Raw genomic sequence first — 12,288 nt, forward strand, 5'->3', positions numbered from 1 at the left:
AAAATCAATAAAATAATTTTTAAAAAATAATAAAATAAAAATATACATCTGAGCCGAAACCGGTTTGGCTCAGTGGTAGAGCGTTGGCCTGCAGACTGAAAGGTCCCGGGTTCAATTCCGGTCAAGGGCATGTACCTTGGTTGAGGGTGCATTCCCGGTGGGGGTTGTGCAGGAGGCAGCTGGTTGATGTTTCTCTCTCATCGACATTTCTAGCTCTCTCTCTCTCTCTCCCTTCCTCTCTGTAAAAAAAAAAAAATCAATAAAATATATATTTTAAAAAATATATATACATCTGAATGTGATCATAATTATGTAAAAAATTCATAAAGGAAAGCCTGAGAAGAAATAATACAATAAAATTTATGTAGATTTCTGGGTAATTGGTCATATATAGAGTAGCACTCATTTTTTAAAAATGATATGTTACAAAATGGAAGATAAAATGGATGAATAAAAGCAAGTAATTTCTTTGCTACAAGGAAAGAAACAGGGTACTTACTACCTATGATAAACTCTGAAGAGAGGAAATATAAATTTCCAAAGAGGTGACATTTATGCTAAGAGCTAAAAGACAATGAAGTCAAGTAAGGAAAGTATAGAGAGGCCTAGGAAGGCACATGGGCATTTCTTTAATTATTGTTAGCTGAATCCATTGATAACATGCTTTGCTAAAAGGCAAAGTGTTCACAGCTTAACCTTCAGCTCGGGTGCCAGTGGGTGGGTTTTGTTATTTAAATCTAGACAAGCACCAGGAATGAATTCGACTTCGCCCCACCCAAGAATGGGCATAATCTTCTGTCTTGACTTTTAGTAAAACTTCCTATTTCTCTCAATTTACCAAATAAACACGCTGTATGGGCTCCGGGGCACTGTTCCTTCCCAGTCCATGTCAGAGGACAGTGGTCCCACCTGGCCCCAGTTTTTTTCCTTCTTTCTCTGTGTCTGTCTCTTTCTTTCATTTTTCTTAATTCCCAGCTGCCCCTCCTCAGGAACCAGGTCACTCTCTCACCGTGCTGGACTCGGAAAAGAGAGAAATATTTACAGTAAAGAACTTGATACAACTCTTTGAGGAAGACAAGGCTGAAGCTGCAACAGAACTCCGTTTCACTGTCTTCTGCTCCTGACTCACCACTGTTTGCTCTCACGGAGGAATAAATCCATCAGGAAACAATGCCATAGCCATGGCTTTTAAAGATACAGGAAAGACTTCCATGGAACCAGGGGTGGCAATTCACTGAATTAGAATTACTCTAACTAGCTACACTGTAGTCTTGGAGAAGGTGTGTGCTGGCTTGATCACAGGAGCAAAGGAAAAGTGAAAAGACCAGTTTGGATGTCCACCAAGACTCTTAACAACCACTACAAGAAAAACTCCCTGTGAGAAATGTTCTAAGACTTGAAATCCATTTCAGATAAGGATCCACAAGCAACTCACTGACTTTGTTTAGTCCTTCTGAGATTATTACAGCTTGTTAAATATATTACTTCCAATAGTATTGATCCAGGAGTCAAGGCTTAAGACACCATTGCAGATACCTAAATCAATCTTTTTAATAAATTATCAGTTGTTAAAACAAAAACTTAACACAAGGACATTCTACCCAGAGCTCAGAAGCAAGCAAAGGTGTTGATGAGAATGAAAGAAATGAACACGTGTTTGGGGAAAAGAAAGCAAACTAATGAAATATAATAAGCAATAAGGAAAAGTGGTTTTAATGGGGGGAAAAAAAGGAAGAGGTACCTCATTGCAAGGTAAAAGGTCTCCAAACAAGGCAGGAGCAGTCCCATCAAGCAGGGATGAAAAGGGCAAGGAAGGATTAGAATGATTCTGTGACCTCCTCATGATATCTAAATTTACCAATGTCGCCATTCCAATTCTCAGGATCTCCCTCTTCCCTATCAATGCCCTTCCACACAAAAAACTTTTGGTCCTGTGACTGATCCTTGAATCAACATCTAACAGTGTCATGTTCTGCTTTTACATTCCCCAATACAAGTCAGAAATAACAAGCCCACCCATACCTCTTAAATTCCTCATTCTCGCACAGACCCTCGCCCCCTCAACTTTGCAGGGGCCTGAACCCTCATCCCTTCTGAGAGAAGTCTCCTGCCTCCATGGCTGATAAACTTCCCATGCCCAGCTCAAATTGGGACCCAGGTAACAGAGACTTGGCCGACAGCAGCTGCCCAAGACTTGTCTGAGTTGCCTTGTACCCAGGGTGTGGGGAAGTGGGTTTTTGATATCTAAATCCAGCCTACCACCAGGAATGCTCAAGGCCTACTCAAGAAGGCAAATAATCATTTCCATTAATATTTACAGGGTAAATATGATTGTTGTTAGAGTAATAAATTTGACAGTAAAACAGTAGACAAGTTTTCGGACTAATTTAAATTGGTTAATTGAAATAAGCGAATATTCTAGAAAAATTAATTGTACTGGACAAAAAGCTGTTTCTATAGTGTTAACTAAAATTTTTATTGGTAGTTCATCTCATGGTAAAATTGCATAACATGTAAGGAACTTAAAGCAGTCATATTTTAATGCAAAAAATTAAAATTTAAAAGCTATCAAGACTACATTATAAAATTTTCAAAAGCCTCTAATATTTAAATTAAAAGGGGGGGGGGGGATCGTAGTAAGAATATCATGTAAGGAAAAATATCCTGTAAATAAATTACATCTAGAAAATTTGTATTTTAGAAAATTGATTGTAATGCTATCAGCAAGACACCCATGAAAAACACACATGGTGTCAAAACAAGCCAGAAGAAAATCATTTGGGCAAAAAATGAAAAAGGATCCCAAGTCAAATTTATAGAAAATATTCCTTTATTAACTTTTGGTCAAGAATATGTTTGTATATTTTCAAAAAACAACTCTGAGACCATGTGGATTCCAGCAATAGAGAGAAACTGACAGGACTACTCCAACCATGAAGACAGAAGAGAAGCAGTCCAGAGATGGAAGACGCTGATGTCGCCTTGCCGTATATACTAGCAGTCAGCAGCTGTGCGTCACTGCAAGTTGCCCAGGACCAAACCAGAGAGGGTTGGACCTGCATTACCACCATTTGCCCACCATCCAAAACTGAAATTATCACTGCTGACATGTATACATAAAGAACTGTTTGACACTGAAATCAGTCTCAAAAGAACTGTTGGCCCAGAAAGAAATTCACTACAGACTGATTCATTTGCCTTTCAGCATAACCATTATTGCTTATCTCATTTTCGGTTCTTACAAGTATATTTCCAGTAGCACATGATCTCACTCATCTAGGGGAAATGATGAACAACATATACTAATGAACAAGAACAGACCCAGAGACAAGGAAGCATGGATCAGACTTGTCGGACCTTAGGGGAAGTGTAGGGAAGGGTGGGGATAAAGGGGAGAGATCAACCAAAGGACTTGTGTACATACATATGATTCTAACCAGTGGTCAAGGACAACAGGGTGTGGGGGCATGCATGGGAAGGGATTGGGGATGGGATGGGGGGAAGAGGACAAATATGTGATAGCTTAATCAATAAAGAAATTTAAAAACAAATAAACAGGCAAAAAAAAAAAATTTCTTTATTCTCCCCAAAAAGATTTTTTGCAATAGCTACTTGGACTACCAAAGTTTTGCCTTCAATAAGTACTTTGTTTTATGTAAATACAAGATAAATAATTTAATTGTTCAGTTAAGTCATTTGATATTTGAGGTTTGATTTGTAACTATAGCATAATTCAGATCCCAATAATAAAAAAGTTTGTAAAAAAAATTCTCTATTCTGATTAAGACTATAAGTCAAATTCACTGCCCATTTTAAATAATCATGGGCTAACATTGCTATACAAACATATAGAAGTATGATATATACATAAAAAGAAATAAAGTAAGTATAAAACAAATTAACAAGAATATTTGACTTACAGTGTGAGCACATTTCCAAAGGATAACTTGCCTCATTTCCCTGAAGGAAAAAAAAAAAAAAAGTTATTAGTTACACAACATTAGTACAAATTTATTTTTTAAAGTTTATATTTGCATTGAAATATAATTTTCTATATTACCAGGGAAATGGATCCAGTATCAGCCAATTCCAATTTTTCTTTTTATGGGACATCTTTATCTCATGGTTAGGGTCTAAGTTAATACAATTTATCTGAATCCCTAACTTATGAAGAAATATAAAACCACTAGTAAGTATTTGTTTTTTATACTAAGATTCTATGTGAAATTTATTTAGAAAGAAAAATGCTCTAGGAAAACTACAGACCTGAGCCAATGCTTACATTGAAAGAAATCTTGATAACTGAATCATATGATTATTAATGGAACCAGTAGTAGTTCTAAATCTGGAATGGTCAAAATTCCAAATATAATATATTCACATGAAGCAAAAACCATTAAGATCACCCTGCTCAGTTGGCTGGAGAGTCATCCCGCACACCAAAAGGTTGCTGGTTCAATTTTGAGTCAGGACACATACCCAGGTTACAGGTTCGATCCCAGACCAGGGTGCTTATGGGAAGCAATCTATTAATATTCCTCTATATATATCCTTGTCTCTTCCACTATCTCTAAAATCATTACAAAAATATATCCTTTGGTGAGAAAAAAACAAACAAAAACTAAAGGCATTTAGATTTTTAAAAAGTCCACAGAATTTAAAGTAATGTAAATTGAGTTTTTAAAGTTCAGGGATAAAATTGTGTACTATGCATTCTATACACCACCAAACTAATACCGACATTAAGTATACAACAGGATTGACATTTAAATACAGGGGTGGACAGAAGTAGGTTTACAGTTGTGAGTACATGAAACAAAGTTTATTCTTTTATTATTTATTTGTAACTAGAGGTCTGGTATACCAAAATTCATGCACAGGGGGTTGGAGGGAAGAGGAGTCCCTTCAGCCCAGCCTGCACCTTCTTCAATCCAGGATCCCTCTCACAATCCTGGACCAATGGCTACTAATCCCTCAACTGCCTGGTCAGCCCTAACTGCACCCCCTGACAACCTGGTCACTCCTAACTTCCCCCTGCTGCCAGTCATGTTGCCCCAAGCTGCCCCCCTGCTGACCTTGTCACCCCTAACAGGCCCCCTGCCCATCTGGTTGTCCCATGCAGCCTGCTGTTCAGTCATTTGGTTGTCCCTCACTAACCCCCTTGCCGGCCTGGTTGTACGCAGCCATCTTGTGAGAGTGGGAGGGTAAATTCGAATATCACCTCTTTTTAAAAAAAAACTTTTTAAATTTATTTTGTACAGAGAGGAAGGGAGAGAGATAGAGAGTTAGAAACATCGATGAGAGAGTGTCATTGATCAGCTGCCTCTTGCACACCCCCTACTGGGGATATGCCCGAAACCAAGGTACATGCCCTTGACCGGAACCGAACCCGGGACCCTTCAGTCCCCAAGCCGACGCTCTATCCATTGAGCCAAACCGGTTTTGGCCGAATATCACCTCTTTATTATATAGGATTATTGTGTTTATTATTACAACCTACTTGTGCCCACCCCTGTACATACTTATTTACCCTAAGTTATTGAATACTTCCTGAAAAAAACAATTTAATCTGTCTGGCTAGCTTGTACACTTTGAAAAGTATCTCTTATTCTACGTAATTTAAGGTCTAAAAGAGTTTATCAACAAATCAGTATCTTTAATTTGTATTATTTTGCCAATAACTGAAAATTATTGCAGGTAAATGCAATTTTCCAGAACCTGTTAATTTAATTTTAGGTCACTTTAAATATAAAATATATACTAAAGATGGAAGAAATTCTTACTATACTCTTTCATGCTTAAAATTTTTAAATATACTTTTTTAAAAAATCTTATTACACCCAACCTAAAATTATGCTTCTTTCAAGGCTCCAAGAAAAATATAATAATACTCTGGATTACCACTGGGAGTTTTAAGAAAATAATTAATGCTATAATTGTTTTATATGTGATGACAAAAGACATAGAAATTTCTGGGAAGACTTCAAAACCAGGTCCTTATTTCTCTAGCCCCCTGACCTTTACAGTGTTATCCTTTATAAATTATATCACCCATCTTATATCACTCCCTACTAGCCAGCATCCACTAAGAGCCAAGGAATAGCCTGACTAGGACTCCTCAGAATTTCACCATCACTGAATGCTTCATGTCTCTCTCCTAAGCTTCAAATCCATGTAGCCAAAAGGTTATTTCAACCTCAACCTGACTAATTTCATACCAAGCAAAAATATATTTCCAATGTTAAGGTAAAATGCTTTATCCAGGTAAATGTAAAAGACATTTTCCTCACTTTTAAAGGTTTTTAAAACATAACTAACACAGTGTTAACAATGCATTATATGGTATATAATGTATAATAGTAAATTCTTTGACAACAGCAGACAACAAATGTGAGGTATATTGTCAGTATCTTACACTATGAGAAAAACATTACATTACTTAAAAATGGAGCATGAGCCGAAACCGGTTTGGCTCAATGGATAGAGCATCGGCTTGGGGACTGAAAGGTCCCGGGTTCGATTCTGGTCAAGGGCATGTACCTTGGTTGCGGGCATATTCCCAGTAGGAGATGTGCAAGAGGCAGCTGATCGATGACTCTCTCTCATCGATGTTTCTGCCTATCTCTCTCCCTTCCTCTCTGCACAAAATCAATAAAATATATAAATAAATAAATAAATAAATAAATTTAAAAATAAATAAATAAGGAACTGGAGTTAAAAAAATAATAAAATAAAATAAAATAAAAGTGGAGCATGAGCTGGATTTTAAATCAATCACTGATGGCCAATGTTCAATCAATCACGCCTATGTAATAAAGCCTCTATGAAAACCCATAAGGGCAGTGTTCTGCAAGCTTCCTGTTAGTAAACAAGTGGAGATGCAGAGGGAGTGGAACACCTAGAGAGAACATAGAAGCTCCTCACCCCTTCCCTTGTACCTTGCTCTATGGGTCTCTTCCACTTAGTTGTTCCTGAGTTAGCTCCTTTAAAATCAAAGTGATTTAGTAAGTAAAATGTTTCTCTTGAGTTGTGTGAGTTGCTCTAACAAATTAATTAAACCAAAGAGAAGGTCCTTGAAACCTCCAACCCATAGCCAGTTGAACATCTAGAACTCCAGTTAACAACTTGGACTTGTAATTGGCAAAAAGGGGATAGTATTGTAGGACTGAGCCCTTAACTTGTGGAATATGGTGCGATTTCCAGGTAATGTCAGAATTGAGGTTAAACTGTAGGGAACCCAATTAGTGTCTCAGAATTGTGTGGATGTGTGAGGAAAAACCACACACACACACACACACACACACACACACACAGTAACTGAGTCCCAAGACCCTTTTATTTATTTATTTATTTATTTATTTATTTATTTTATATATACACACACACACACACACACACACACACACACATATATATATAATAAAGCTTCAAATAAATGAAAGCAAACAGAACTGAAAGGAAAATAGACAATCATATTAGATTTTTACATTTCTCTCACAGTAACTGACAGAAAAAAGTAGACATTATCCACCAAAAAAAAAAAAAAAAGATTAGTAAAGTTCAGAAGATCTGAGCACACTATTTTTTAAATATATTTTATTATTTTTTTAAAATATATTTTATTGATTTTTCACAGAGAGGAAGAGAGAGACAGAGAGTTAGAAACATCGACCAGCTGCCTCCTGCACACCCCCAACTGGGGATGTGCCCGCAACCAATGTACATGCCCCTGACCGGAATGGAACCTGGGGCCTTTCAGTCCGCAGACCGACACTCTACCACTGAGCCAAACTGGTTTCGGCTCTGAGCACAGTATTAATCAACAGGTCCTAAAACAACAGAATATTATTTTCCAGTTCACATGGAACACTGGCAAAGACAAACATTCTAAGCCTCAAAAAAACTCTCAATAAACAAAAAAGATTTGAAATATACAAAATATATTTTCTCATTACAATGGAATTAAAGTAGAAAGGTATTTGGAATTATGAAACTATTTGGAAATAAAACAAAATTCTAATAAGCTATAAGTCACAAAGGAAATGATGAGAAATCAGAAAATATTTTGAATACAAGATGCAGGTTAAGCAATGCTTTGAAGAAAATACTATTTTACAAAGAAAATCTAAAATACAATGATCTGTTCCCACATTAAATAACTAAAATAATAGTAAAATTTAATTATATAAACCCAAAGCAAGGGGAGAGAGGGGGAAAATAAATTAATGAAATAGAAACTAAACAAACAAAGATAATAAAGCCAAAAACTTAAATAAGTAGTCTAAATATATGAAAATCAATTTTATAATTTAGATAAAACAGATGAATTTCTTGAAAGATTCTACAACTGAGTCAAAGAAAAAGAGGAAAAACTGTGCACCTCTATAGCTGTTAAACTGAATTTGAGTTAAAAACCTTCCCTCAAAAAAACTACACCCATATGGCTTCACTGGTCAATTCTAGCATATATTTGAATTTCCAAAACATACCAACCCTACGTTAATCCCTTCAGAAGGTAAAAGAGAAGGAACTAATTCTTAACCATTTTATGAACATCATTACCTGGATACAAAAATCAAATGACACTTTACAAAAAACAAACACAGAAAACCCAATAAACTATATCCCAATATTTCTTCATGACCATGAATATAAAAATCCTTAAAAAATACTTGCGCAAATTAAATTCAGAAAAAAATTAAAGAAAACATCATCAACTCAGAATTATTCAGCGATGCAATATTTGTTTTAATATTCAAAATTAATGTAATTCACTACAAAATTTAAAAACACACACACCACTACATAGTCTTTTTAACAATACAATAAGAGCATTAACAAATACCAATAATCGCTCATGGTAAAGTAAGAACTCAGCAAACTAAGGATCTTCCTCAATCTATAAAGGCTATCTACAAAAAGCCTACAGCGAACACCACACTTAATATGGTAAACACTAAATGCCTTCCATCTAAGAGCAGAAATAAAAGATAACTGCACCAGTACAATATGACAAGATGCAAGAAATTCTGGCACAGGAAAAGGAAATTAAGAAAACACTGCCATTTGGAAAATCATCAAAAATGCAAAATATTTAGAGATAAAGTTAATAAAATATATGTAATGATTATACAATAAAGGCTATTGAACATAGCTGACAGACATCAAAGATTACCTTAAGAAACATAGAACTATATCATGCTCACAGATCAGAAGACTAGCTGTTAAGATGACAGCTCTCCACATACTGATCTATTGATAAAAAAAAATCCCAATCAAAATCCCAATAAAATATTTTGAAGACATCAACAAATCAATTTTAAAATTGTATATGGAAATGCAAAAGACTAAGAAGCCAAAAATGAGTATCTATTGAGCATTTTGTTCTAATTACACTTTAAATAAGCAGTACTCTTAACAGGGAACTAATATTTATAGTTCACAAGGAGAGCCTATAACCAAATAAGACAATGTGTCATCTCTTAAGTCTACTAGATAAAAATATCTAAGTATTCTGACAGCACACCTTAGGAAACATTCTAAACTTTACAGTATGCACTTATAAATTTCATTTTTATTATCTTATATCTTGACACTCTAAGATAAAAGTAACTGTAAACAAAATAAGATAAAATACGTATTTATTTGCCAAAAATTTCCTTTAGAAAATACTTTTCTATTCTTACTGACTTAGTATGTACCAAAGCTGAATTTAAAAATACTGAACAATATTGACTTGAAGAAAAAGTTAAATATAACCAAATGTCTTTATCTACTGAAAGATAAAGCTTGCCAACTTCTCAATTAATTGAATCATAATAATGAAATCAATCAAAATCAATTTTTTCCCTATGGTAAAAATCAATGACCATCTTAACTATTTTAGAACAGATATTCCTTGTTCTTAGAAAACAAAGTATGAAACTGTGGATAGGTGAATTTGGTGGAAAGTGAAAAGATCAAAGGGCAGAAGCAAAAAATAGAAATGGCTGATATTAACAGCATTCTGTGGACAAGTCTGTCTCTACCAAGCATTGAATCCAAAAGTGCCCATCTCTCTAGGTGCTGACTTCTCTATCCAATTAATAAAAGCCTATGTGGTCATCATGCCCTCACGCCATGATGCCTTCACACCACAACCAGCGATCACTAGGAGTGGCGCACCGGTGGGTAGAGCTGCATGCGCACACAGGTGGGCAGGGGCTTGATGCTGCATGCGCAGCACGGAGGCAAGTCTCCTCCCGGCTCTGCATGGTGAGGCCGGAGGTCCCATGCCTCCACAGGGCTCAAAGGCAGGACCCCAGCTCTGGGCTACCTCTTTGGGGCAATCCATCGAGGAACCCCAGATGGGTGGCCAGAGCCTACCTCTTTCCGTGCGGGACGGGGAAAAGGGAGATCCCCGCCGCATCAGGTCCCCGCAATACAGTATATACACAATGATTAGATGTAATAAGATACATTTTACTGCTTTACCAAGGATATTCTTACATGAAGCTGGAGTTTTTTAAAACTGCAATTGCATGGCTGTAAAGAACACAAGGACTACTAATTCAGTATGTTGCCAACCACTGGTATTACCAGCCACTAGTTTTACACCATCAGTGCAAATGTAAACACAGTGAATAAAACAAATGATGTTTTAGTGTTACTGAGGAAAAACCGCTGAACCAATTTAAAGATCTGACTTAAATTTTGCCAATAGAGAATACTGACATTTAAAAAATTGGAAGAGAAGTTCACCAATAAAAAAGAAAACAATTCAATACAGCAACAGAACCAGTACACGATAGATCTATTCTAATAGTGCTAATTAATATTCTATTATGGTTCCATAATAGTATTCTATATTACCCAATAATACATAAATATGTCCCATAGCATTCTTTATAGCAAAAAAGTAAAAATCCTAGATTATATATTATATTCAACTAATTCAACTAGAGGCCTGAAGCACGAAGATTCATGCAAGAATGGGCTTCCTCCCCCTGGCTGCTGGCACCACCTTCATTCTGGCCAGAGCCGCCTTTTCACTCCTTTTCACTCCGGAGCCATCTTCCCACCTTCCTTGCCCAGAGCCCAAAGTGGCTGGGGTGGTGCGTAATGCCTGTGTAGGCAAATTAGCTTGCCATCTCTGTTGGTTTAATTTACATAGTCACTCCTGATTGGCTGGGGGTGTTGCGAAGGTACGGTCAATTAGCATGTTATTCTTTTATTAGCGCAGATTGTCATATCTCTATTTGGCATTAATCCCAAATAGTAAATTGTAACAACTCCTCATCCTGTTTTATGCCTTTCATGACTTTGATTTTTCTAGAAAGTACTGCCTAGTTATTTTGTGGACTGTCCCTCAATAGGTTTGCCTGATACTTCCTCCCTATTAGATTCAAATTATACCCTTCAGTAAAATATCACAGAGGTGGTAATATGTTCTTTCCTGAAATCAGGAAACAGGAAAACCTGATTTTTCACCTTACTGGTAATGTTAACTTTACTTAATGTCTGCCAGGTTTCTCCACTGTAAAGTTAATTTTCCCCTCTGTTTTTGTTTTTTGTTTCCCCTTTGTTTTTAATAAGCATCCTATGGGAAGTTAGTTTTAGACTATGTAAATATCCAGTTACTCCTAAAACTTTTGACTATTCATTTTAACATCTATTGATGATTCTTATCTGAGTTAATTACACTATGATGACTGCAGGTATAGCCAGTCTCTAACATGATCCTCATCTTCTGGTACTCACAGCCTTGTATAATCAATCCCCTCCCCTTGTATAAATTGCTTTTAACTAACTGAATATGACAATATTAAGGGAATATCACTTCAGTGCTTGGGTTTCAATAGACTGACTTCTATTTTGCCAAGAGTAGCTTTCTTAGCTTACATGTTCTAATAAAACTGCCGAAACCGGTTTGGCTCAGTGGCTAGAGCATCGGCCTGCGGACTGAAAGGTCCCAGGTTCAATTCCAGTCAAGGGCATGTACCTGGGTTGCAGCCACATCCCCAGTAGGGGGTGTGCAAGAGGCAGCTGATCGATGACTCTCATCGATGTTTCTAACTCTGTATCTCTCTCCATTCCTCTTTGTGAAAAAAATAATAATAAATAAATAAAAACACAGCAAGAAACTGAGTGCAGCCTGCAGTCCACAGCCCACAATAAACTGAATGCCACCAATAATCAATGAGTGAGGAAGTGGATCCTTCCCCCAATCAAACCTTCATATGACACCCCAAACCCAAGCTGTCACCTTGATTTCAGCCTTCTGACATACCATGAAGCAGAGAACCCAAT

At 36.5% G+C, this 12,288-nt stretch overlaps 1 protein-coding gene across 1 annotated transcript in view; it reads right to left on the minus strand.

Annotated features, from left to right (window-relative positions):
- The window catches only part of PPP3R1 (protein phosphatase 3 regulatory subunit B, alpha), a 59,134-nt gene that overhangs the window by 23,786 nt on the left and 23,060 nt on the right, over positions 1-12,288 (minus strand). Inside the window, exon 2 of the mRNA XM_084901247.1 lies at positions 3,921-3,960. Coding sequence (XP_084757373.1) covers positions 3,921-3,960 — 40 coding nt within the window. The remainder of the gene's footprint in view (positions 1-3,920; positions 3,961-12,288) is intronic.

The sequence above is a fragment of the Pipistrellus hanaki genome, assembly GCF_964339955.1.
Source record: "Pipistrellus hanaki genome assembly, chromosome: 12".
NCBI classification, from domain to species: Eukaryota; Metazoa; Chordata; class Mammalia; order Chiroptera; family Vespertilionidae; genus Pipistrellus; species Pipistrellus hanaki.